General features: G+C 48.6%; 5 protein-coding genes across 7 annotated transcripts; 3 read left to right on the top strand and 2 right to left on the bottom strand.

Annotated features, from left to right (window-relative positions):
* Positions 1-5049, top strand: LOC105561306 (coiled-coil domain-containing protein 85C). Its single transcript, XM_012011167.1, has 4 exons — positions 1-1021; positions 3630-4002; positions 4319-4587; positions 4777-5049. The coding sequence occupies exons 1-4, from the start codon at positions 110-112 to the stop codon at positions 4819-4821; spliced, it is 1599 nt and encodes a 532-aa protein (XP_011866557.1). The 5' UTR covers positions 1-109; the 3' UTR covers positions 4822-5049.
* An 843-nt stretch (positions 5050-5892) lies between these two features.
* On the top strand, positions 5893-8659 carry LOC105561305 (potassium channel subfamily K member 13-like). Of its 2 annotated transcripts, XM_012011165.1 has the most exons (5): positions 5893-6029; positions 6381-6573; positions 7191-7265; positions 7447-7852; positions 8036-8659. In XM_012011165.1, exons 1-5 carry the CDS (start codon positions 5901-5903, stop codon positions 8511-8513), a joined length of 1281 nt encoding a protein of 426 aa, XP_011866555.1. In that variant the 5' UTR covers positions 5893-5900; the 3' UTR covers positions 8514-8659. The 2 variants fall into 2 exon arrangements, with proteins under 2 accessions (XP_011866555.1, XP_011866556.1); XM_012011166.1 differs by lacking the exon at positions 7191-7265.
* A 1166-nt stretch (positions 8660-9825) lies between these two features.
* LOC105561303 (PR domain zinc finger protein 10-like) lies at positions 9826-15131 on the bottom strand. 2 transcript variants are annotated; one of them, XM_012011164.1, is made up of 11 exons: positions 14570-15130; positions 14122-14512; positions 13703-14044; positions 12742-13074; positions 12340-12543; positions 11742-12251; positions 11403-11667; positions 11180-11321; positions 10935-11123; positions 10666-10857; positions 9826-10588 (listed from the first exon to the last, which is right to left on the bottom strand). In XM_012011164.1, exons 1-11 carry the CDS (start codon positions 14729-14731, stop codon positions 10319-10321), a joined length of 3000 nt encoding a protein of 999 aa, XP_011866554.1. In that variant the 5' UTR covers positions 14732-15130; the 3' UTR covers positions 9826-10318. The 2 variants fall into 2 exon arrangements, with proteins under 2 accessions (XP_011866554.1, XP_011866553.1); XM_012011163.1 differs by having other exon boundaries at positions 14122-15131.
* A 1293-nt stretch (positions 15132-16424) lies between these two features.
* On the top strand, positions 16425-20442 carry LOC105561326 (trichohyalin). Its single transcript, XM_012011200.1, has 5 exons — positions 16425-16901; positions 17670-17883; positions 17981-18759; positions 19315-19513; positions 19797-20442. The coding sequence occupies exons 1-5, from the start codon at positions 16696-16698 to the stop codon at positions 20427-20429; spliced, it is 2031 nt and encodes a 676-aa protein (XP_011866590.1). The 5' UTR covers positions 16425-16695; the 3' UTR covers positions 20430-20442.
* Positions 20439-22637, bottom strand: LOC105561300 (palmitoyltransferase ZDHHC23). The gene is made up of 3 exons (XM_012011154.1): positions 22025-22637; positions 21779-21955; positions 20439-21274 (listed from the first exon to the last, which is right to left on the bottom strand). The coding sequence occupies exons 1-3, from the start codon at positions 22555-22557 to the stop codon at positions 21085-21087; spliced, it is 900 nt and encodes a 299-aa protein (XP_011866544.1). The 5' UTR covers positions 22558-22637; the 3' UTR covers positions 20439-21084.
* Between the last annotated feature and the right edge of the window lie 3575 nt (positions 22638-26212).

Below are 26212 nucleotides of genomic sequence, written 5' to 3'. Positions count from 1 at the left end.
GGAGGAGGTGGTGAGAAGAAGGAGAGCGCGGAAATCGGTCGTCGAAAGAGTAGCGCGCGAGCGAGGCCCCCTACGGCGATAAGGCGAGGCCCGGTGGAGGGAACGACGCATGTATCGCGCGGGGCCGGTCGCGCGGACCGGGCCCGCCGTCGCCGCCGTCGCTACTCGTGAGAGATCGCGCGCTGACCCAGATTTCGGCGGGTCAAACCGGCGCGAGGAGGCCGCGGCGGACTTTCTGAAATGGGACACGGCGCAGCCTGGAGCTAAATTAGCCGCGATGTCCAATAAGAGTAAGTCCCAGCCGCAGCAGCAGCAGCAGCAGCAGCCGCAGCATTATCAGCAACAGCAGCACCAGCAGCAGCAGCAGCATCATCCTCATCCTCCGCACGTGATCAAACCAGTAGACCATCTGCCGCCGCGCTACCAGCCCCCGCCGCAGCCTTCCAGCGGCATCTTGAAGAACCATCTGCACTTCGCCAACGGAGCTACGTCGACGTCGAGCTCGGCCCAGGCGGGCAATCAAGGTCCGAGCGCGGCCTTGAGCCATCATCAGGTAGGCACGCAGCCGCGCACGCAACCGCCACCCCCGTCGTCCTCGCAGCATCATCAGCAGCAACAACAGCAGTCGCAACAGCCGGCTCAGGCGCAGCAGCAACCGCAGCAGCAGCAGCCACCGTCGAAGGATGCGCAGAGCAAGTACTCGCCAAGGATAGAGCATCGTCATCATCCCCAGCCGGGTAACGCGCTGATCGCTGCCGCGTCGGCGGCGGCGTCCAAGAGTCAACAGCAGCCGCAGCCGTCGACCTACCTCCAGCAGCCTAAGCTCGGCCAGGGCCCGTACCTGCCGCCCAGCAGCCAGTATCCGGCGGTGAGCGGCGGCCAGAGCGCGCCGGTCAGACAGAGGATCAGCGACGACGAATTCCTGCGACTCGGCCCCGTGGAGATGCTCAAGTTCGTGCGCAAGACCGAGAGTGACATCGCTAGGCTCGCCGCCGAGCAGAATCGCCAGATACAGAACTTGGTGAGCCCTCATTCGCCGGATCCTCTGCTTCTCCCTGGTACAATCGACCGTGACTAGTTAAATCCGGTCTGCAATGAGTTGGTCGGTGCTACGTTCACCCGGAAAGAAAAAGGATTGACATACAGACCGGTATTCATAGTCAGATCTTATACTTAAGATCGTCTTAAGATCCTCTTCAGATACTCCCATACAGCTTCTTTAGATAAATTCAAGGAGATCTCGAATATAAGATCCGACTATGAACACCGGCCTGAATTGCAGACCGGGCGCATCGGACTTGGAGCTTGATCGCTCGGAGGTGTAATTTGACAGATTTCCCGCTCCAATTATTGTAAAAGTTGTCCGAACGCAAGTACGTAGGAACTGGGAGAATCTCCGAATTTTTGAATTGTAAATGTTGCTTTTCAGGGTTGGGAAAGTTACTTTATAAAAGTATCTAGTTACAGTTACAGTTGTCTCGCTAAAAATGTAACTAGTTACAGTTACAAGCGAGGGGGAAACCGCTGAGGACATTGTGGTGTACAGATTTGCGGCGTTACTGGGCATTACTGGGCATTTTTGGGGCATTAGGCCTTCCCCCACGGAAAAGTATATATTTCAAAAAATATATGAAAATATATGGTAATACATTTCATACATTTGGTATATAAAAATTCTATTTAAAAATCGTAGAAAATATATATGTCAAAAATATAATAAAAATGTAAATGTGAAATATATGAACATTATTTAAATAGTTATATTTTTATAATTTCGCAATAACGCTCCTCGCTGCCACGAGGCGGCGATCGCACGTTACATTTTCTCGTATTTAAAAATCAACAGCAGTATATGAGAAGTGGCGAGAAATCAGATCTAACAGTTGTGGCAAATGAAATCAATTTCATCTCCGCTGGTAAAGCGTTGAGAATCTAAATTCTAAGATACTTAGAACACCTAATGTGATATTCCTTTTAATATTTTTATATAAAATATATGATAAAATATAAAAAATATACAATGCATACATTAGGCGTATATAATTATATATACAGCTATGTATTATAATGCATATATATCATACATTTTATTATATATTTTTAATACATATAAATAATATATGAAAAATTCCAATTTATTGGTATTACATTTATAGTAGTAGTATTGTATATATTTCGTATATAACGCATATACGAGTAATATAAAAGTAATATAATATAAAATATATTTTGGTCAGCGGTTTCCCCCTCGGTTACAAGTCACCAATCCTGAAAAGTAACGCGTTACAGTTACAGTTACTCAAAAAGTAACGAATCGTTGCTTTGTAGTTACTTTCTTGCAATGAAAATAAAAATATCAAATTTTCATTTAAATTGTAAAGCGCCGAGAAATGCGTTCACGCACTGATGCAATGCAAAGCCTGATGCGATCTGCGGAGGTTTAAATATATAAAGTAACTATTAATGTAACTGAGTTAAGTTACAGTTACAGATGGAGAGACAGTAAAGAAGTTAAGTTAGAGTTAATAACAAAACAAAATTAACTAACTGTAACTTCGTTACAAGTAACGAGTTACTTCCCAACCCCGTTGCTTTGTATGTTTACGAGACCGAACTAAAAGCCTGAAAAGAGACGATTCTACGCGGTAAAAAAAAAAAGAAATGTGGAACGCAACCTAAATAATTATTTATATGTTTCTACTCGTGTCATTCTTATTTAAGAATGTTCATTATCGTTTTTGCATAACGGCGCCGCTTGGCAATAAATCCGCGCCGATTCCCAATCGCCGGCTTGATTGGATACCTCGCAAGTGGAACAAGTAAACCGTATCGTTTCTCGATGCGACCGAGACGATTCGTCGTATCAATAATCACACGCTACAATAATATTTCGTTCTAGATGTGGGGTGCAGTTTGCTGTCCTTGAAATCCTCAGCACGCCACGCGGAAGTTTTTGCGAGGCTCTTGTAGGTCATACACAGATTGAGCCGACCGTCGTAATTTCAAGCGGTCACGCACACGCGAGATGAACCGCAAACGATCGCGGGGAACAATCGGTTTCCCCCGGGCCGGCGAAGCGCTGGCTCTTTACCAAAAGTACTCGGCCGGGAATTGGTCACGCGTCGCTCGCACACGCGTGATGAATAGGTGAAAGGCTCTTTTTGGCGATCGGCGCGAATACGTCATCCGCGGGGATCAATGGCTCCGTTATTTCTCTCGGCACCGGCACAGGCGCGCGAATTAACGACACAAAAGACAGCCGGCTGACAATGGGTGGAAGATGTGTCGCGCGTAAAAAGAGAATATATCCTTTTTACGTAATGAAATCAGAACGCAAGTGTAGGAGATGCATTCGAGCGATTGTTTGCGATTGCCTGGAAAGTTTTATGCAACTTGCAGTCGACGAACAAAGTATAAAAATAAGCCGCAGACTTATAGTGATTAATTTATTAAGAAAAAAAGCTACGTTTCGACCAAATTACAGGTCCTTAACTTGATAAGTTTGCGACTTATTTTTATTCGTTACTTGCGGCAATAAGCACTACATTGTTCAGGATACAAAATTTCAAGAGAACCGTGACTGCGAGGAATAAGATGAGCGCGACTTGACAAAACTATCTGCTTTCCAGTTGAATGAGCTGCGGTTGCTGAAGGAGGCCAACCAAAGATTGAACGACGATAACCAGGAGCTGCGCGATCTCTGCTGCTTTTTGGACGACGACCGACAAAAAGGCCGCAAGCTGGCGAGAGAGTGGCAGAGGTTCGGCCGATACACGGTGAGCGTGATGCGGCAGGAGGTCTCGGCCTACCAGAACAAGCTACGTCAACTGGACAACAAGCAGCAGGAACTGATCAAGGACAACCTGGAGCTCAAGGAACTGTGCCTGTATCTCGACGAGGAACGCGGCGGTGGCCAGAGGGACGACGGCGACGGCTCGAGCTCGAGCACGAACGCCGAGGAAACTGCGCCGCCGAGGCCGAGGCACACTTCCACATTTAACGGTAAAATCTAGTAAACACGCCGGTCCCCTTTCTCTCCCTCTTGCGTCGACACAATGGGCGCGAACTTCTTTTCTTTCCACCGCGGAAAGAAATTCGCTCGAGAAGGTGGAAGACGCGATAATCATAATTCGCGGAAAATGAAAGCTTTTCCGAAGAAGCCGCTACTCGTGTTTATGTAATACTAGTACGCGTGATGAATACCATGCAAATTGAAATTGCTTACCGTCAAGTAGAAATCGTACGCGGACTATAGTTACGGTCTACTTTAATCGAACTTGTTGAATATCGGAGCGACTCAATTGCGAACCTCTCGCAGACCAAACGATGCAGTACGTGAGGAGCCTGGAGCAACGGGTGAAGCAGCTGGAGGAGGACAAGAGCGTTCTCCAGGCCCGCGCGCAGGGCTGGGAGGTGCTACCGTCGGGTGAAGTTTGGGACAACCCCGCGAGCCCGAACGATAACGCTCACCTGGGCAGCCGGCCAGAGGCCGTGGTGCGCGCTCTTCAGGTTCTCGAGGTCAGAGAACAACTAGAGAGAGAGGAGGGTCACGACGGGGAGAAGGCGTTAGTTAGAGAGATGTGCAATGTGAGTAAACGTCACTGCCGCGGCCCTTAGGAAAACAAAAATCTCAAGTGGAGGCTCTTGTCAGGGATGATTGTTTTGCGCGACTGTTATCGTGCAACTCGCTCGAAAAAAATATATATATTTCGCGCGAGATGAGCGATATAACGTTCGTTACGTTATTTTTATCGTTTAATCGTCTTTGCTTTCCAGGTCGTCTGGCGGAAACTGGAGGAAGGTCCACAAGCGAGGCATTAACGATCGTGCCGGGAGAACGACTATCTGTCAATTTTTGAGTGCTGTTAATATAACGCAAATTCTAACATACGTTCGTGACGTAAAGATAGTATTATAGCGGATAGGCGATACATTTTATCTAGATTTTTATACGATTGTACAATAATCTCGATACGAGAGTACCGATAGTGTCTATTTATGTAAATGTAGTTTGCGCAGATTGTCTATTAAAAAAAAATATTTTTACTATATGACGGTGTCTTATTCATTCTCTCGGTTGATCTCGCCCCTTTCCCCTCTTGTCGAGAATCTCCGCGAGATAAAGATCTCCGTCGTTATCAAGTTTGAGAAGCAACGCTGAATTGTATCTCAACGAACAGCCTCCGCGTGTTTTAATTGTAACGTAAGTTAGACTCGGAAATTTTTCGAAATATTCCGATTCACTTTTTAATTGGCGACATTGAAGACTTCCGCGAAGGTCGCGTAATTTCGCGTCCGCCAGGTAATTATCCGCCGCCACGCGTTTACTCGGAGCCGCTTTTCACGAAAAGACACCCCCCCTCGGCGGAATTTACGCATTGAATACGCAAGCGGGTTGTTTGTACTTCTATTTTTACCTCGTCAAAGGATTTGCTCTCAATGGTACAGGCGTCGGATTGCCCTACATACATCTCGACCGCCTGGTACGTCGTCGCGTCAATGCGAGGCAATTAGGATATTTTCCAATCTAGCTACGATCAATTTTATCTCCTGGCCGCTTAATACACCCCCCCTCTCCCCGCGTGAGCTTAAAAGCATTCGAAAATTAAAACCTCGAGCCATTCAAGTCGAAGCTGACGAAATTGACGACGTGACAAAATTAACATTTTATTTTCGAGGAAAATCGAATCCCACGGCCGGCAGGAGCCTCGGCGTCGTTCAACAAACCTCGTCTGTGTGCGTTAGAGAGGAGAGGCGTTCTTCGAATTGATCCTCTCGCGTCCTTGTATCTCTTCGCGAATTCTTCTCCGGCCGCCCCCGAGCTTGCGCCGCTCCGGACGAAAAGCGCGGTGGGGATCGCGTGCAGCGGCCGGCTGTCGGGAAGATGAGAGTCGCCGGTGATGTGCTTGTGCGGAGGCCTCGCGGAGGACAACGCCAGGATCGTCCTCCTTGCCGTTGTCCTGGCAGCGTACATGCTCGCAGGCGCGGCTCTCTTCCAAAGGCTGGAGAGCGATCTCGAGATACGGCAGGTACAAAAAAAAAGTGTATCCGCGAAGACGTGTATATATTATACATAAAAAAAAAATTACTCCTCGCCAGTACAATTGTCACGAACGCAGATTGAAGAAACGCATCGCTTGTTGAAAATTAAGAGACGTTACAGTGATCTCCGTGCGAAGTACTGGCGGACGAGAGTAGAGCGACGGGAGCCTCGTTCAATTATTATTAATTCGCGCCAAAGAAATCTAGGAATCGCGTAGTCTTGTAACGTGATCGATGAGCGAATATATTACCTCGAGATCCGCAGGGATCGAAGCGCGTTTAAAGCGCGTTAAAGAGAACGTTCTGTTCAATTGATATTTCCCGGGGGGGCCGCGCAGGCCACGGAATTCTGGCGGGTCTACCACGCGTTTCGGAGGCACCACCTGCGAGGTAGCCCCCTGGCCCTGCAGAGGCTGCACGAGCTGCTGTACGCCTACGGCAACGCTTCCGCTACCGGCGTCATTAACAAGAGACGCCGCTGGGACTTTCCCGGTAGCTTTCACTTCGTCGGCACCATAGTTTCGACCATCGGTAAGACACGTAGCCGTCAACGCCGGCCACTCCGTCCACGACGAATATCGGGGTCAGTGGGGGATTCACTTCGTGCTCCTTCGCTTCCTCGCGACACAGCGGGAACAAAATCGACCCTCAGGGGGGGGACGCGATCCTGCCGATTGCATTCCGCGCCTCTTAATGTCTGTGAAAGCAAAGTGTTCCCCTCGTTACAATTATTGTTACTGATATACGGCTTTTGTTATCCTGGGCGAGAGAAAAGAGGAAGAGATCATAAATCATAAAGACGACACCTTGTGTAATTAACTCAGTTTCCTTCCTTGGCTTCCTTCTTGCGCGAGTAAGAAAAACCGACTTGGCGCGAGTATTTATACACGATAGAGAAAAGTTTCGTCGGGACGATCGCATTCCTCCGCGAAACTTGGTCGTAATGACGTTGAGTCAAGGGTCGTCGGCCGGCATATGCATGAGAATGTGCTCGGTGAATTCCGGAATGCTAATATCCCGCGACCTAGTCTCGCGCTCATCTCGCACGGCCGGCTGTCCTTTGGCCGCCGATCCTCTGTTATATGCATGCGTCGCCGTGTAATATGCTCCTGAAATGAAAGAAGCGTGATACTGAAGTCATTTTGCAGGGTACGGAAGCACCGCGCCCCAGACAACGGCGGGCAAAGCGGCCGTCATTCTTTATGGTTTCTTCGGTTGTTCCGGTAAAATATCCACATTTAATTACGAAAAAGTATCTCGGGAGACATTTTTGAGAAATGAGCAGCAATGATTAAAAACTAATTGAGCCTTGAGAGTAGAAAGCCTAAGATTTTACGAATCCGGGATGGAGATCTAAACGCCCAACCCTGCCGCAACCGTTTGATCGCAACGTCGATGATTTAGGCGGCATCTTGTTCTTCAATCTCTTCCTGGAGAGGATCATTACTCTCCTGGCGTGGATCCTGCGCAGCTGGCACGTGCGTCGACTGAGGAGGCGTCTCCGCAGGAGCACGCTGACGTCCCGGCGGATCTCCAAGTCGTCGGGCGCCCAGCGGCCGTCTCTGCCGGACATCCTGGACGACGACGACGACCACGTGGACCTGGACCAATGGAAGCCGAGCGTGTACTGGGTCATGCTCTACTTGTCCGTCACCTCCTGCATCGTCGCCTGTTGCGCCGCGGCCCTTTACGCGCCGCTGGAGGGCTGGGGCTACTTCGACGCGCTGTACTTCGCCTTCGTCAGCTTCACCACCATCGGCTTCGGCGACTTTGTCAGCACGCAGAAACCGAGCTACCCCTACGTGCATTGGTAAGATTATCTTGTCGACGAGATCGGAGGCGCATAGTCAAAGTTCCGCAAACTAAATTTTCAACGACCGACTCTTGGGCGAACGTGACGTCGATTTTTCTTCAACGCCAATAACTTGTCGCGCTCCGGCTCTGAAAGTATAAACAAGTACAGTTTCTATTATTTCTCCCGATCATTGCGCAGGTATAGATTCACGAACTTCGTCTTCCTCGTGGTGGGATGTTGCTGCATCTACTCCCTGCTGAACGTCACGTCGATCGTGATAAAGCAGGGCCTGAATTACGCGATACACAAGCTGCAGTACGGCAATCGGGACGTGGCGGCGCCGTATTTACCGAGGCGGCAGTCCTCCGTGTCGAGCGTGTACTACTCCAAGAGGCGGCCGACGCGGCTGGTCGGCCGGGACTCGATCAGGGCGGAGGACAGCTCGGAGACGCCCCGCAGGATGTCGGGCGAGATGATCTCCATGAAGGACTTCCTGTCCGCGAACAAGGTCTCCCTGGCCGTGATGCAGAAGCAACTGTACGACGCCGCGCAGAAGCAGCGGGGCGGAGGCTCGCTCGCCGCCACGCCGAATCACCAGGTGTTGAAGCCCGGAGCGGTCGGCCCGCTCGCGATCGCCAGCGAGAAGTTCGAAAGTAAAAGCACGATAAACAGATAGGAGGGCCGCGGCGAAATAAAGGCTATAAAAAAATATATGTAAACGTACATGACCCGCACACCTGTCTCGAGTATAATTTTTCATCGTGTCGCTTAACTCGCCTCGACAATTTTTTTATAGCAAACTCGTTGACACCGACTACCCCTTGTGCGCTAAATGCCTAAAAAATTAATACAGGAAATTTAGATACTCCTCTTTCAACATTTCTTCCTTTATATCCGGCACGCTTATCGATATCGCGGCTCCTATAACGTAATAAATGATGTGCCACGCCCGTCGTATCGCTCATCGAATAACTTTATTTAAGTCATGTTTACAGTACAGTCCTCCGTGTACTCAACGACATCGACAAACATGCAATCTCCCTGCCTTCGCAGTCGCGACAACGTGTGTGTGATACCGCGTGTAAAATAACTTCAACATCGTCGTCGTTTCGTCGGTGAATTTTTCTGAGTGTGAAAATCGTTCGTGCGGGTTTTACTTACGATCATACACCAACCGGATTTGGGATTTTACGTGGGGGGGGGAGGGGGGGGAGGACACAATTATCCGAATTCAGACACGTTGCGGAATACACAATCTTTGGGCAATCTTGCGCGGGAACACGTGGTGTACGTACGCTTACGTGCGAGTGAACGCGCGGCCAGGAATACACAGCTTAAAATACACGTACGTTTGATCCTGCTGTTCGTAAATTCGCGAGGACGAGGGTCCCCTTGGCTACGTAACTACGGTACCGTGCGTCGATTTAAACCGGACATCTCGAGCCGACGGTTCAAACGAGCTGTGACTCGACTAGACTCATACGTGGATGAGACCAGCGATTACGAAACGATTACGTGAAAACAGTATGTTCCGTTGAAGATCTAAGAACGCATGTTACTTGTATATTATTCTAAAATGAGAACGTGGACGCAAGCGTTTACGAGATCTTGGAATTACGAGAGAGAAAGAGATAGAGATAGAGAGAAAGAGCAAAAGTGAAATGGACGATTCTTTGCGGAGATCGCAAGCTTTCACGTAATCTACAGACAATCGCTCGCCGTTAAGTGAAGCCAAATACGTTGCGAATAATGAATCTTCAACATTACTCGTCCAATCGCCGCCGTACGGAAAACAAGTCACACTGATCTAAGACGCAGCGGACCCGTCCGCCCGCCAGATTTAAGCCGCTTTTTTTTCTTTAACATCGCTTTGAACTGGTCACTTAAATTTCGTCCATCTACTTCACACTCGAATGACATCGGATTTTTAAAGTAAAACTACCAGGCCTAGCGCAAATCGCGTGCCGATAGTACCGGGACTTGTTCTACCTTTTTTTTTCTTTTTCTTTCTTTACGGTACTCTTAATACTTCAAGAAAAGATCTCAACAATTGTACGAGACTACAATGTTCTCCGCCGCAAGTGGATTCGAGCCTCGTTGGTTCTCAGTCAACGTTTTTAGGCGTCTCTTTTTTTTTCGTTTCCAGGCTCGGGCAAAGTATCCTTAAAACTGCGCGCTCAGTCTCCAACAAATCCGTCAAAGCCACTAATTATCATCGGTAACCGTCGTCATTGTCGATCGACCAACGCGTACAACCAACAAAACAGCGCCCAGTGTTTCGCACTGACGCTGACAAAGCCGCATTTTCCCAAATATTCTCGGGCGACACGCTTCGTCGCTTCGTCCAGGCGACGTCGCCGCGATTTGGTAACGGCAGCAAAACAACCGCAGCCTATCTCGACTGCGTACAAAGGTCACGAGATTCATATCTCGATAAATTGGCGACGCTCATCCTCTGTGTCGAGGATGCCGCGCTTTTCCTCAACGTATGTCGCGCATACGCACAATCTGCTGACCGATCATCTCCAAACCTCCGTTGCCTATCAGATCAACGTCGTTCGTTATTTTGATTTTCTGCTTCAGGAAATCCCCGTCGCATCCTTGTATATAATCGGATATCACATAGTTGCTGTCGTTGAGCGCGGGTGGTTGATTTTGATTTTGCGGCGGCCGGTTCCGCGATCGCGGTACTTGATCCGCCGGCTCCATCAGGTGCGCGTGCTTCTTGCGTTGATGCTGCAACAGCTTCGCCTTGAATAGAATATACTCGTTAACTTTCGTCGCGATTGTCAACGCGGTAGATGTAATCGCTTTATGCAGAGCTTCACCTTGCTGGCGTACTGTTTGTGGCACCACTGACAACCTTGAGGACTGGTCGTGATGCTGCCCACCGTCTGACTGAAGCTTGGATTCGGCAGTCCTGAAAACTCAGACTCCTTTTGCCGGTTACTGGGCGGCAAGGCCGCGCCCGGATGGTTCTTCACGATATGTGCTTTACGCTTACTGCTACTTTTGTACACCTGGAAACGTATGACGTGTGAAAAATACACGATAATTTTATGTCCACCTTGGATATTGGAAATTCATCTCATGCTACCTTGTCGCAGTACTGGCAATAGTAGTCTCTGGTTTGTCGCAGGATAGGTAAGTTCAATTCCGGCACAGATTCGGGAGCGACGTCGGGATGCCGCTTCGCCAGATGATTCACCAGCATTCCCCTTCTTTTGAAACCCACCAGGCATTGATGGCATTTGTAAATGAAGCGATTGTAGTCGTTCGGGTTCACCTATTGATAAAATAATTGATTAATATACAGTCAATCGCGATTTTACCCCGACATACCTTTGGCACAAATTTCTTCGCTTGGCTGTTCTGCGTTATTTGCTCTCCGTTAACCGTCTGGGAGTGATGTATCTTCGTCATGTGCTCCTTCAGCTTGTCCTTCCTCTTGAACCGTTTACCGCAGTTCGCGCAGTGGAATTCTCTGCGCGAATGAAAGTTAATTTTCCAAATTTACACACACCTTATTAACGTAATCGCAACGGATCCAAATTAAAAATTGTACCTGTGATCAGAGTGTTTCAGCAGATGCATTCGCAGTTTGTCGACCGTCGGGAAGCGTTTCGCACAATGCTGACACTTGTGCTTCCTTTCGCAGTGATGCGCCCGAATGTGTTTGCGAATGACCGAATACTTGATGAATGTTCGCTGGCAGTGAGGGCAATTGAATATACCGTCTTGATTCCTATGCGTCTCGACGTGATCCTTCAGCATCGTACCCTGGCGGAAGAGCTGCCGGCACATTGGGCACTCGAAGACCTGTTTGTTTTCTGCAAATCGGAATTGCTGTAGCACAATAGTACAGTGCTGTCTAGTCCGAACGACCGATTTGTCATACATTTACCTTTATGCGTTTTCAGATGACCGGACAATGCGGAGTTGTTCATGAATCGTTTCAAGCAGATACTGCACGGCAGTGGTTTTTGGTCTTCAGCGCCATGCGCCAAACAGTGCTGTTGCAACCGTATCTTGGTGGCGAAACGTTTGTAGCACATTGAACACTTGTATGAACCCAAAGGATTTAATCTCTTCGCTTTAGGTAACGCCGTTCGCCCGTGCTGAGACACGTGGTTCACCAATTCGCTCGGCTTCTGGAATTCCAGTCCGCACTGCGGGCACGTGGACATCTCATCCTCGATTTTGATATCGTTAGAATGAACGGCCGTGTGCAAGTTGAGCAGGGACGGCTTTCTGAAAATCAAGCTGCACATGGAACACTTCCACTCCTTGTCGCACTTGTTCTGTCGCGAGTTCTCCTTCTCCTTCACGTTCCTGTCGCGAAACATCTTTATGCGTCGATTGTAAGAATTACCGTCCAAACGTGGCCACGTGGGTGCTTGATTAGCCACTTCTCCTGAAAGAAGGAAGAAGCCAAGTTGCATGGGTCAATGCTTGTTACATTACATAATGTGTGTAATTTCTACAGTTACAACACTTGATACCTTTTTCATCTTTCACGTCTGGTTTGAGCATTGGCAAATTTCTGCGACTCGCATAGTCTGGACCGGGGCCCGCCTTTAGCTCCTCTTTCGGCGAGATGTTTCGATTGGTCAAAAACACTATTCCATCTTTCTGCTGACAAATAATCAAATTTTGCTCCTTGTACGTCAGCGCGGGCCGCACGAAGCGCATCCAGTTTGAAGTGTCTGGAAAACGCAAGACGGAGATTTAACATCTTGGAGCCTGAGCAGAATGGCTGTCTTGTATTCTTAAGTCACAAGACAGTTACCGTGCGTTACTTTAAGACAAAGATATAAAACGCAAAACATTGACTTAAGAGTACACACAACAGCCATTCTGCTCAGGCCTTTAACCAAGGGCAAACGCCACGGCCAATCACCTACTTTCGTTGGAAACGTCTACTTTCAGGAATTCGCCGTGTTCAGTTTCATAGAGCAGTGGCAGAGCGTCCTCGAAGGGCGAGCCGTCGTAGGCGCAAAACTCGCCTTTGATGGGCCCGAATTGCGTGCGCCTTCGAATATTACGTTTCGCAAAGATACCATAGGTCACGTTGTTCGCTGCAGCGTGCAAAGTGGATAGTTTGTTTAACAAAAGATATGATCCTGGCAGTGTTGCTACAGCACGCGATGGTACAGGTTGATCCGCGATTGCGCATACGTCGGTCAAGTTAGAGCTGTCGTCTTTGGCACAATTACTGTCGTACTCGTCGTCGCACCCTGTAAAATTGCCCGTCCAATAGGTCAGACGCTATAAACGAACGTAAAGCAACAAGTTGAGACGGGAAACTTATAGTCAGCCCAACTGGCTAGTTATTTTATTAGTTTATTACACAATGTTTCGACCCTATTTTTCGGGGTCCTTTTCAAGTGGTACTGCAAATCAACAGCAACGTGATTATGAAATAATGTAAGTTAATAAGTTAAGCAACGCACCTAAGTCAGTCATCGTCGTCGAATAAGGCAGAGCCGAATTATAAAATACACGAATACGAATCATGTCTTAGGAACAACATTTAAGTTTTCGGTGCCTGTAAATTTAACGTGTTATCGGTCTTCTTGATAAAAAACTTGTCGGCAATTTCTCTCTTTCTCCTGAGGCGCACGGTATGTAAAATTCTTGGTTTCGACCAATTGAACTCGTGATCATGTAATACACGGTGTTTGCTGACCACGGAGTGGCAGCTTTCGTCTTTTTTTCATGTCATTTCTATGTTCTTTAATTCTGGTCAGAAGGTGTTGTTTGATTTGTCCAAGGTAGGGCATGGCTAACAAATTAGACACGACTGACAAATTAGTTGGAGCCCAGCAACATCCACGCATGCTCGGAAGCAGCTGTTACACTTACAGAAATCTTTTTTATCCGTTATATGACGCTTGGATCTCCTAATATCTTTCTTCTCGACTACTTTCCTCTTCTCGGTGGACGGCAGGTCTTTGGCAACTTGTTGAATCTCCTTATCACCCTCTGGCAAAGCGAGATTGTTGTTCTCCTTGTTCGCATCCTCGGTAATGGGTGGCAAAGCTATGGAGTTGTCCTCCATCTCCATGTTCTGATTTTTAAACGTGTTGATAACGTTTATCTGATCGTCCTGCATCACCAAGAAATCCCTGGTCAGAGCGAAGTCCGTGCCCGGTATTCCCGTTAGCATCAGGGGAGTCGCCGAGGATTCCAACTCGGGCGCAGTTTCTGCGAGTGGTTGAAAGGCCAAGTTGAAAAAGCATGCCCGACATATCTCGCCTCGCGACAAACAGATTACTTCTCACCCTGCATCAAAATCAGTTCGTTGCTGACGCTGGACACCAGCCCGTCCTCGTTCCCATTGCCAACAAAGTCTGCGGTGGCGTCCGCCTGGGGTACGGTCTGAGTGTCGATCGGATGAGCCAGCTGGGTGACGTAATTGATGCTCGTTCGTATGTTCGGCTCGGGCTGCGACATGAGGGGCGAGGACGGGCCCTGCAGCACGACGACGGAGTTGTGGAAGGGCGAGGAGGGCAGTTGGACCGGCGTGGGGGAGTATCTGGCGGCGGAGCTCATATTCGGGTCCAGCGGGCTGACTCGATGCTCGAACTCGGACAGCGGGGAGGTCGCCCTCGGGGAAAAGGAGATCTGCTCGTACGTGGGGAACAGCCGGGACTGATCCTCCACATATTCAACCTGGCAAGAGAGCGGTCGCGTCGTGAATGACGCTCGCGTCAGCCGAGGGTCACTCACCGTCAGGAAGACGAGCCTGTTCAGCTTCTTCGGCTGCTCGCACAGGGACGTGGCGAAGGGATGGTCCGTAGGCCAGTTCACCGAGGTGTCAGCCGCCCTGTCGATGCTGGCTATCTCGAAGGACTCGGCAGGGGCCCCCTCAGGAGGGCCCCTTGGATCCATCTTACGTTGACGTATCGCACCAGCCGAGTCCGCGGTTTCGTTCGCCCGTGCCTGCGTTACAGTCACATTCGACCGCGCGAACCTGCACACGGGAGTACGAAGGGGGAGAGCGATCGCGGGGCCGTCGCGCGCGAGTGACACCAGGTCGCTCCAAGCTCTAACCGCGACGCGCGACCCGCGGTGTCGCAGCGACGACGACGACGCGGGTGGCGCGCGACATCGCGCGGCAGCCTGGGAACAGGTGTTCGTCGCGTGCGGGGACCCCTGTGTTATTTTCAACTCACACGAGAAAGAGACCCTCGCCAGCCTCAACGCATAGGCTTCGAAGTCGATGCACCTCTCGCACAGGCGATGCACCTGCTGCTGCAGCAGCACTGGCCCGTCGACAGTCGACGATGCCGATCTCGCATCGCGATTGATTAACGTCGCGACGGCGGGAAACTTCGAACGGCCCGACGCGCGCGAACGACGGCTCGTCGCGATTATCCCTCCAGCCGCGTACATTTATCTCGACGAATCGTCTAAATCTCTGCAGACCATTCGCGTTTAACAAACGTTTACAATACAGTTTTGGCCGACGCGCTTCCGTGGCGTACAAAACGTGTGGAAATACATATATGTGTTTGTTAAACCGTCGGAAAGAAATGTTATAAACTTATACAATACTTTTAAAAAGCGCGAATAAACGTTTGTATTTTTTTTTATATATACAAATGTTTCGAAGACTAACTGTTAAATATAATCCAACATTTTATTTACGTTGCATATCACTTTTTATGCGTCACGTACTATAATTACGTTACGTGTGAAAGAATAGAATTGTCTGAAAAAATGCTACGCGTTTAAAATTGATTTTTAACGTTGATCAAACGTGTTTTAAAACTGTGCTGCGCGGTTATCCGCGCAGTCTATTTGTAAAACCCGGAGTTTGTTGGTTTTATCAATTATCTTGTCGCACGAGGCAAAATAAAAAAACAAACATTCTGCATAAAATAAATGAGAATTATATAAAAAATATTGCGATTCAAAGACATATTGGAATTACTCGTGTAAACTTATCGTCTGCAAACATATTCTCTTAATTGACTCAACAATGGTCCAATGTTGGTTATATTAAAAATGCATTGGCCGATATTGTCCAACGTAAAGCCGATATTGGCCATAAAATAAATGTAAATATTGCACGACAATAATCATATAATATTATATTTATATTGGAAGTGCATTCATCAACCCAGTGAGAAATGATTCGTCGATCGATCTCAATTCGACGATGTCGACGTCGACATCGTTTCGACAACGATCGACGAGTCATTTCTCGCTGGGAATATTCAACAATATAATAAGAATATTAGTCTAATATTGATACGATATTAAGCCAATATTGCTAATTAGACAGATTAGCCAAACAAGAGAAAGCGTCCATCTTACAATATTGAACCAATATTGGGAATACTAGATTTACATTATTTCCTAATGTTACACCAATATATTGTACTACTAGGGAAAGCGTTGAATTTTTGCTATAAAAAATTAATCGACAAAAATTCGAGATATTTACTTGTGAATGTGGGAGAATGTCAGCGTATTCCTTAGGCTCGGTTTCACCAAACGTCGCTTAACTTTAATCTTAGTTTAATTCATGTTTGTCTCTTTCTAAAGTACAAACAGTTGGAAAGAGACGAAGAACGAATTAAGCTAAGCTTAAAGTTAAACAACGTTGGCGAAACCGGACCTTAATATTCGCATTTTATTTTTCCCCGATTATCGCTTCCACCCTCGTCCACTGCCGCCCAACTCATGAATGGGGGATCAGGGTCCCGCATTCACCCGACATCGGGGGGTTGAGGCTTTCCCTGACAACAGAGAAACAAACACGCATAAACAAGGGACAAAGTAGGCGCGGCCGAATAGTTATTGACAAACGCTTTCAGGTCTCAGAGCTCTTGGATTGACGAGACGCGATGGTGCTGTTCGACGAAGCGAGGAAGCTGATGGACGAGATGATGAAGGTGACGATCTTTCAGCCGTCCGAGAAACGTCGAATGCTGGAGGACGAGCGAAGGACCTTCCTGGACCCGAATCTGGTGATGGACGCGAGGCACAGGATATTTCGCGAGGATCCGGCCGGTTCTCCGGCAAAGCCGTCTGTCCTTGCGGAGACCGGGAGGTATCGAACTTCGTATACGTGGAGAGAATTTTCTCTTAAAATTTATCCTGAAAATCGTGTAATCGTGGGACAACACGGCATTTCGAAGAATCTTACGAGAGTTTCTTGAAATTTTACCATACATTTTACTAGTAATTATACTTTGTACACATTTTACTAGTAAAGTTTATGGTAAAATTATAAAACACTCTCAAAAGGTTCTTTAAAATGTCACGTTGTTGTTCCACGATTACATGATTTTCGGGGTAAAATTTACGAGAAAATGCTCTCTCTGTGTACGACTTATGAAAGTGTAGATCTTATTTATAATATACGCGTCTATATACTTCGATCTTTACATAAAATTTATAAAGTCCACATTTTATTTATAATATGCGTCTCTATGTACTTAAATATACGCGCGATCTATAAATTGTCGCGCGTAAGACTTTTAATTTTACCGCTTATCTTGTCAACGTTTTTATTGTTAGCGCAGCTTAATACAATTATATGAATGGATCATTTAAGCCTAATCTACAATGTGCTTTCTGCATCTAGAAACATTTTATTTTACATAAACGAATCAAAACGCTTAAAACTTTGTCGACAATGTACGATTACGCAATGTATAATATACAATTTATCAATTTGCACAAATCCGTTACGTATTTATTGACTACAAAATAAAATGTTTCTTGATGCAGAGAGCACATTATAGATTAGGCTTTAGCGGAAATGACGTAATGATGTAAGGAATATTGTACAAAGATGGATTTCATGCATTTACAGATTACTGGCGCAGGAAGAAACGAGGGAACTGCAGTTGAAGAGAGAACAGACTTTCATAGAGAGGGAATTACGCAAATTTGAGCAAGACTTGCAAAAGTCCCGTCCTAAGTTTTGCGGACTGTGCAGCAGAAAGAATATAGCCAGCTCGGATGACGAAAACTTTTGGAGAACGTCCAGCAGAGTCAAGGTAAGGCTCGCCGACAAGTTGCACGTTTAATAAAGATGAATCACTATTTTCAACGTGCGCCTGCGAATACACCAGAAATGTTTGGAGTATCTAAATTAATTGTATCAAATCTGAAAATTGACAGCGGATTCTTATCAGTGAGAGAAGGGACAGAAGGTTCGAGCCAAAGCCGACGGTCGTTCACAGGAAGCCCAGAAAGCCACTTGCGGAAGTCTCTTCTACCGAATCGAAAGACAGCAGGCGGTGCTCGACGAACGGGATCGAAGTCACGTCTTTCGGTAGCATCAAAGTGACCATCAAGGATAAAACGAGCTGCGAATCGGAGGAGCAACGATCGCGTATCTTAAGATCATGCTTCGAGACTCTTCGGGAGAACGCGCGGAATGGACGTCGTCTCCGCGAGATCGGGAGCCGCGTCCAGGAGATCTGGTCGCGAGGAAAACTGAAATCGTGCATTCATCTGTGGAGGACGTATGCAAAGAAGGCGAAGGCTCGGCGAGAACGCGCGGCGGAGGATCCCGACGCGCGAAAGATCGAGCTGCTCATCGACACCATCAACGAGACGCAGAAAGAGTTGAAGTCGAGTCAGAGAGCGGAGTCGAAGGGCCCGCCCTCGAACGCGAGAAACACCGAGACGAGGAAGAGGGATCTTTCCTCCAGGCCGTTCGTCGTCGAGTCGCCGGCACAGTGTCGATTGACCGTCCAGAAAGAGATCATTCGAAAGCAGAGGATGAAGCTGGCCGAGCAGAGTAAGATCATCGAGGAGCTGAAACTGAAGCAGGTGCAGGAGGAGATAACGAGGTCCGGCGAGGAGACGGTGAACGCGGCCAGGGAGACTCTGACCCACTGCGGCCAGCGGACCAGAAGGACATTGATCCAACTAATGAGACAAGCGGGCTACAGGTAGTCCTGTAATCACGAGCGTCCCTTTCACTTCAGGTGTCATAAAGAGATTTGAGACTCGACCAATGAATTCTTTATCTCGAAAAGATTATAGCTTCTGGTTAATAAATTCCCGAAGACATATCTCGATCTCGCTACTGAAAGCTCAAATGATCATCAGCATAATAATCGCGTCTTCTACGAATCAACTTTGTATTCCATTTAAGATACGAATATCTCGTTACATTACACGACGACGTCGGACATTTTAACTATTTGCATAGTGTGCGAGCGTATTCTGAGCGGCTAAGCTCTTTTATAACGAGCGACGATGACGTAAAGACGCTGGAAGCTAGTCTTGCGAACTAAATTAAAGCGGACCGTTGATTACATTGCTCGCTTTACACGCCGGTCTTTCTGAGGTTGTGAAGTAGAAAGTATCTTAAAGAGGAGAGTCCATTCAGAATGTGCGAGGCCTTTTTTGTTATAGTAAATAATTGAATCGGCGTGGATTTATAATGCAGGCGTAATTTGGCTGGGCGGGTCCTTAATTGTACGTTCTTTCGCAATTGACAGGGACAAGTCGCTAATGACGCCGATACGGGTACCGAGTCCTCCTAAATTTCTGGCGAGGATGGAAGCGCGGGCGGAAGCGAGGAGAAGCAGAATAAAGCTGCGCGAAGAGGCGCGTCGGAAGAAACTGGAGGACGAGAGGAGGCAAGAAGAGGCTGCCAGGAGGGCGGAGGAGCAAGAGAGGAAAAGATTGCAACAAGAGGTCAGATAATATGAGAGGTCAAAGTATATTAATATCGTATTGGGTGTGTATAGTACACTTGGCTCTCTCATAGCTTTCACCTTGCTAACAAAATTATCTCTTGCGAGGGACGTTTCCAGTAAATGTTACGCTGTAATACTCTAGTTTACATTACTGACACAATATCTCGCTTACTTTGTACTTTATTCTATAACATAATTAAGTAATCCGTCGTCTATAATGCCGCTTATACGCTACATTTAGAAATATACCCGCGTTTAATCTACGACTCTCTCGTCCTTAGGCCTTGCGCGAGGCAAGAAGAATGCGCGAGGAACGGGAGCAACAACGAGCGCGCGAAGTGGAGAGATATGAGAAACTGAATTCCATGGCGGAAGCATTTTATCGCAAATACTTGTTACGACGTTGTATAGCCGCGCTCGTCGAAAAGAAGAATAACGATATGAAGAGAGCCGACGACCACTTTAAGCGGTGCTTACTTCAAAAAGTGTTCGTGACGTGGAAGATGGAAACGGAACGTCAGAATAAAATTAAATCCGAACTAGCTACATCATTGTACGACAGAAATTTATTGCTGTACACGTTGCAGAAGTGGAAGCAGGCGGTGAAGGAGCAGAGAAGCAAGGATCAAGTGGCTAGAGATTTTTCCGACATGAGACTGCAGAGAGAATGCATTAAGGTGTGGAAATTAAAAGCTGTGGAGAGCAAAGCGGAACGATTGAGGAGCGAACGTTTAGCTTCGGAACATTACGAGGGAAAGTTGAGAAGCAAGTACTTCGACATGTGGAAAAAATATCCAGAAGCGGTGCCGATCATCATGGAGAGGAGGCGCATGAGAAACAAGTGGCGGGAAATTGTGCAAGAAGTGATCCCAGACTTCGACCCCAGGCAAAGAGGTGTAATATTAGAAGACTAGTTTAACGAATTTAGAAATAACTTAGATTTAATACTGCACGACAATCGTTGGCCTCGTATTTGATTGAGGTAAAGAGTATTCTTACTCCTGAGTACACGCAAGATAGAACATTCTTTTTCTTTTCTTTTTACGCAGAATAAAATGCGGGTTACCATTGCTGTGTACGTACGTATTTAAAAGTTTTCTTCTCACTTCAACTTACTTTAGAGTGCGTTCGTGTGTACTCAAAGTAATTCGCTATATTACTCGTACAATGGCCGTTTTATCACAGTTACAATAAATATACAAATTGTATGCGCAACGATACATTAAGGATGACGAATGTAATAGTTGTCGATGCCTCGTGATATGTCGAACGTGATCTCACAAGTATAACATTATGGAAGTAACGGGTCTATTATACTTTTTCATGAATTATGAATCGTGGATACATTGAGTAGATGAAGACAGTGTGCAATCGAGCCGGCGTCAACGCGGCTGCGTTTCCGATCCGAGCCATCTCACGTGGACTTATTGTTTAACGCGCTATGACAAATACTTTGGCCTTACCGTTCCCTAGTTCGTCGCATTTGATTTCATTACATCCTTTGTACAGCGTGTAATACATACACCGTGTCGAGTGAATTCAGTGGCCTAGCTTACAAGTTTAACGTCCCTAAGTTTTGCAGCAGAACAACCGGGATACATTCTTCAGCATTCCGTGGTCGTACTGACTTTTGATATCTAATCGCCGCTCGTTCGACGTCGTGCCGTTGTAGAGCAGCCATAGGTGGTACACGAGATAACAAAAGAGCACCAGACCCACGAGGAGGCTGTACAGAGCGGAGACGAAGCAAAGTGCGATGCTGAAAACAATGTACACATTATTGCACATATCGATCGGCTCGGGAAAACCGAACAGTTGCGCGACACATTATCTGCCCGACTTTTTACACATCGGAGAGCAAATAAGAGATACTGCAATATTTACGACGTTACGTCTCGCGGGGCCTGACAATTATCATTATCTCGCGATTGTTCAACTTTATAGATATTTCCCTGTATCTTTCCAGTTTGCTTCACCGAGCCTTGGTATCAGTGACACCCTTCGCACTTGCCGCTCGTGATATACTTGTGACTTCTCATCTTGTCGTGGAATAATTTCGAGAGCTCTATCTGCGCAGTGCGTTTTGTTACTCTCAAGCGCGTATCAAAGGCACAATTGGACACGGGGTGCTTTCCAGCGCGTAACACGGCGAGTCGTTTCATCGTCGTTGCTCGTCATTATTACACAAGGATGAAATGACTCTGCGTCGACACCGTGTCCAATCCGTGTCTCTCGCTGGAAAGCACCCACGGTAAATACGTACTCCAGCTGATGATACACGTCGCTGCAGTCGTCCGGCAGGAGTACAGTCCCGATAAGTATAAACGGATGGCAGACGCTGGTCATAGTCAAGTTGGAACCGTACATAAAAGCGAGCGCGGAGAAGAATAAACAGCCTAAGTACGACCTCAAATTGCTGGAACCTATGCAGCAGTCCAGCCTGAAAGGGGGGAAAAAGCGTGGCGATTGGTAACAGGATTGCGACAACGTGGCCCCCCCAAGTACGCACCACTTGCAGTGATATTCCCTGTTGAGAATACAGGTCTGGCACAGGCGGCAGTGGTGGGCCCGGGGTGGCGCGCGTCTCCTGCACGTCGCGCAGAGCTCGCCGCTGCCCTCGCCCAGCTCCAGGCTCTGCGTGGCGACGGCGCTCTCCTGGGCGGTCGCGTCCGCGCTCAGCTTGGTCCTGTAGCCGCACCACGTGCCGCCGACGACGCATATCATGAACACGAGGTTCTCCTCGGGCAGGATCTCGAGCAGCGGCACGACGCTCAGCTCGAACACCAGCATCATCATCAGCACGCTCGTGATCGTCCACATGAGGAAGAACTTGGTGCGCAGCAGGAACCTGAGGAAGTTGTGGTGCAGGTAGTAGACGAGGAGCGGCGTGAGCAGGAACACGACGACCGTGCAGAGGAAGGCCTGGGCGGCGATCACCGCGAGGATCGGCACCACCAGCAGCGGCAGCATCGCGTCCACGGAGATCTGCTTGGCGCCCGCGCGCCAGCCGCACGGGTTACGCAGCCTCTCCCAGACGGTCATGCTGCGTCGTCGTCGGCGGCGGCGGCCCCCGAAAGCCCTGAAAGGGAGGCTCCTCTCCTCCTCACACTGGCCGCATACACGCGACACAGGCGTCGGCGCGACGGCGCTTTCGAGGTTAGGACCGACTCCCGCGGCGCCGTCTGACGTTTCCCAACCAAGCCGGCGGTGGCGACGGCGGCGAATCTCGATATTCTCGATCTCGATCTCGATACGCTCGCGCGCGGGAAGCGCGGGCGCGGTGGCACTCGGCGCCGTTTCAAAGTCCGCGTCGCCGCGCGAGGATACTCCGCCCGCGAGCGGCAGCATCCTCGGCCGCCGGGCACCCTCGAGCGAGAGGAGGCGAACGCGCGAGACCGTCGCCGGACGCGAAAACCGACGTCGCTCTCTTTCCGAGGTTCTCGCCACTCGAATATCTCGCGCGCGGCGGCGGCGGCGGCGGCGGCGCTGCGATCCGCTCCGCTCCGCGTGTGCAGCGATGGAGGTGTGTTGTTGTTGTTGTCATCGTCCAGCTGCGCGACTGACAGCTGATCACTGACGGCGTACCGGCCCGTGCTCGACGCGGTGGCTCGTAACCGAGGTACGTCGGCGCGGGTCGACGGCCAGGACGCGGATCGGCGTGCTCGGGCAACGGGTGGGGACTAACCTCGCGGCCGTCCCGTACCTGGCCGTCGAACCTGGCACCCTCCAGCGAGGAGTCCTCTTCCGGTGCTTTCCATTTTGGCGACGCGAGTCGACACGAGTCTGCCTTTCTTCAACGCTCGGCGACAAGGGTGAGACCGATGCTTGTGTCAACTTGCGTCGGTAAAGGGAACGCACCGTTTCTTTCGCCTGGTTTTTCTCGAAGCGGGACGAGGAGACGGGGCGAGTTGCGGGAAACCGCGGTTGAAAAGACAAGCTCGAACGGTTACTGTGCGTCACTCGAAGGCAGAGATTTTAAATATTGTCCCGGAGGTACAAGAGGTCCTTACTGATTGCATTTTGCACATAGGCTCGCCCTTAACCATGCCCTTCCCATGCCTCTTACGCATTCGTGCCCAAGTCCTTCCGGAGCGTGAAACTGAAAGAGAGGTGAGAGGTGCACCGGGCGGACCGGGCGGCTTTCATAATCGTCTTTAATGAAGAATGGAAGTCGCAGAATCACAGCTCGTTTTGCTCAGCTTTCTCTTTTCCAACGCTCGCTGTGCTCCGAGCAAGATTCTCGCTTACGCTTCCTTAAGACCGTCCCACATCGACGCTTTAGAAACAAACGGGACGCAAGTACAGGAAATATGTAGCCAAGAAGTGAACAGTCATATATAAGCTCGTATTAGCTATACATTTTGTACCTTTCGCATTTAAAACGTTACTGGTGTATATTTAGGTGCCGAGAGAATGTTAGAGCAGTGAAACGAGGTGAGCGCGAAATACGAATACAATAAGCAGCAGAAGAAGTCTAGGAAGACTCGGTTGATGTCTCACGAATGGCGGGAACGTGATTCAAATTGAAACTGTATTCGGCCGGGTGGAAACGACGGACGTGGAAGGCGAAGGGAAAATGTAGCTGGAAAGGACGGGCTTGAAACGCACTCGTGCAAATCGTACATGTCGCGCTTAAAAATGGGACTGTGTGCGCGCGCGAGTGTTTAGGCTGCGAAAGATAAAGCGTGGAGCAAAACAAAGTGAGCGGAATGCGATCGGAGACGGGCGGATCTGTACGAGGAATCTGAGAACTCGGCCGACGCCGCGCAAACGGGGGACGTGAAAAGGAAGGGAGAACGCTCTTAATTGTCAATTTTGCGAGACGAGAGTGGCGAAGGTCAGCCATTATCGTTATCGTCGTCGGCGATGGGCTGTTTATCGACGTCGCGCGCCGATCACGAAAAGTGCGCGAGGCGATAAAGCAATTATGCGAAGGAGAAAAAGAAAGTGAGGCACGTCGCTTACTTGCAAAACCGCGCGACGGCGATTGGCGCGGGCCGAACGAGCCAATATCGACGCCGCGAATGCGCGAAAGAGATTTTCGCTCGCGGCCAATGGAAGGGCCCGGGCTTCTGCTTGGCAGAAAATTTGATAATTTCAATCGGAAGATTGAAATTACACCGTCCTATTACGTAGAATTGTAAGAGCCACGCGGAGAGAGTTTTCTCCTAGAATTATGTAATCGTCGGACAACACGGTATTTGGAAGAACTTTATGGTAATATTTCAAAAAATTTGTCCCACGATTGCGTGACTTTCAGGATAAATTTTAAGAAAAAATTCTCTCCGTGGACAACACATATTTCTACGTGCTTCGGCATTTCTTATAAACGCGAGGCGACCGATCTTCCTCCGAGAGGAAACGCCTTGTTCGCCGATTCGTTGTTTTACTATACTCGGAGATGGACATTGAAAAATTACTCACGTCATAAAACACGCCATTATCGCGCTGGCGAGGGGCTAATTAAAGCACGATGGAGCGTAGAGCTTCATTAAGATAATCAGCCACCATAATACAGTACCGGCCGACCGCGCGAGGAAAGATTGATCGCGTCACATGCGGCTGTTATCCACTCAACTGTTCTCAATTGCACGTGTTCGCGGTTATCGCTTGCCGTGTTTACTGATTGAATTGTTGGGGATTGTTCCCGACATCGTGGGTGGGAGCGCCGCGGTATTTTGCATTGTGTCTGAACGACGTTGGCGTCAATATCTGTGTAGCCATGGAAAGACGTCGCCTCGATAATATCAGGAGCGTATCCGCACAATTATTACGCGCCGGACGACCGAAAGCTCGTCGAATTACACGATTAATTCCGAATTAGCGACCTGGCCGTTTCTCCGACGATCGCGCGATGCCGAAAGGGAGAGTCGGCGCGACAACGAGATTAACGCCTCATTAACGCAATCAACGGGATTAACGCTTGATCGCGCCATTGACGAGATATCTAGATAATGGAGAAATTGAGGATTATCATCTCGGATATTCGCGACGAATGATTCATGCCGGATAATAATTATTCTTGTTATTCCTTCCGCTTGACAATCCCTTCATCGATTATCGGACGGCGCGCGTAGTGGTCGCGGCTAAGTTTATCGCCACCGTCTTTCCCCCGAGATCAATCGCACGCTGCCGCCTTGCGTCACATGTAGTCGCGTTTCACGCGACACGCTCGTTCATACTTTTCCCGTTTCTCGACAGATTGGCGAGGGGGCCAACCCGCTGCTCGAGTCACGATTTTTCGCCGTGGAAGAGAACCGATTGGAGGCGCCGGAGGCTCGACCGTGGATTCCCCCTTCCTCGTGGCGGATAGTTAATATCCGACGTTCACCCCGTGCTGAGGACTCGAGCCGGAGACACGAGCTAACGAGCAGGAGGAGTGCACTCTTGTTCGTCGACGTGCGCGGACAGACGTCGCGTTCGGCTTTGCTCGTACGAACGTAATTTTACGCTAATTTAAGTAAGCACCTCCGTTAGAAATTTTGTAAAGTGTCCCCGAATAAGCGGTTCCAACTGCACAAATAGAACGTTTCTTCCGAAATAACAGTTGGTGGTTGAAATCAGAAGATATCTTCGGGAAACGACTCTTAATAAACAGCAAAATTACGAATTGAATCTCCTTCGACGTTTTGAGAAGAAAATCTGAGAGAAAATATTGACTTTGATTCGTCAACGGATTGTTAACATTGGATCTGTT

Source organism: Vollenhovia emeryi, unplaced genomic scaffold (genome assembly GCF_000949405.1).
Source record: "Vollenhovia emeryi isolate VEMERY1.0 unplaced genomic scaffold, V.emery_V1.0 DF939209.1, whole genome shotgun sequence".
Taxonomy (NCBI): Eukaryota; Metazoa; Arthropoda; class Insecta; order Hymenoptera; family Formicidae; genus Vollenhovia; species Vollenhovia emeryi.
This window is presented reverse-complemented; position numbering and strand designations above follow the sequence as displayed.

Coding starts and splice junctions, on each gene's coding strand:
- LOC105561306 (XM_012011167.1), top strand. CDS start 110: ATGTATCGCGCGGGGCCGGTCGCGCGGACCGGGCCCGCCGTCGCCGCC. Junction 1,022..3,629: donor ATCGCCAGATACAGAACTTG/GTGAGCCCTCAT, acceptor TCTGCTTTCCAG/TTGAATGAGCTGCGGTTGCT. Junction 4,588..4,776: donor TAGTTAGAGAGATGTGCAAT/GTGAGTAAACGT, acceptor TTTGCTTTCCAG/GTCGTCTGGCGGAAACTGGA.
- LOC105561305 (XM_012011165.1), top strand. CDS start 5,901: ATGTGCTTGTGCGGAGGCCTCGCGGAGGACAACGCCAGGATCGTCCTC. Junction 6,030..6,380: donor GCGATCTCGAGATACGGCAG/GTACAAAAAAAA, acceptor GGGGCCGCGCAG/GCCACGGAATTCTGGCGGGT. Junction 6,574..7,190: donor CACCATAGTTTCGACCATCG/GTAAGACACGTA, acceptor GTCATTTTGCAG/GGTACGGAAGCACCGCGCCC.
- LOC105561303 (XM_012011163.1), bottom strand. CDS start 14,731: ATGGATCCAAGGGGCCCTCCTGAGGGGGCCCCTGCCGAGTCCTTCGAG. Junction 12,544..12,741: donor AGTAGACGTTTCCAACGAAA/GTAGGTGATTGG, acceptor TGCGTTTTCCAG/ACACTTCAAACTGGATGCGC. Junction 11,124..11,179: donor CGAAGAAATTTGTGCCAAAG/GTATGTCGGGGT, acceptor TTTTATCAATAG/GTGAACCCGAACGACTACAA.
- LOC105561326 (XM_012011200.1), top strand. CDS start 16,696: ATGGTGCTGTTCGACGAAGCGAGGAAGCTGATGGACGAGATGATGAAG. Junction 17,884..17,980: donor TCGCCGACAAGTTGCACGTT/TAATAAAGATGA, acceptor GAAAATTGACAG/CGGATTCTTATCAGTGAGAG. Junction 19,514..19,796: donor GGAAAAGATTGCAACAAGAG/GTCAGATAATAT, acceptor TCTCGTCCTTAG/GCCTTGCGCGAGGCAAGAAG.
- LOC105561300 (XM_012011154.1), bottom strand. CDS start 22,557: ATGACCGTCTGGGAGAGGCTGCGTAACCCGTGCGGCTGGCGCGCGGGC. Junction 21,956..22,024: donor AGGGAATATCACTGCAAGTG/GTGCGTACTTGG, acceptor CCCCCCTTTCAG/GCTGGACTGCTGCATAGGTT. Junction 21,275..21,778: donor GACGTGTATCATCAGCTGGA/GTACGTATTTAC, acceptor CATTGTTTTCAG/CATCGCACTTTGCTTCGTCT.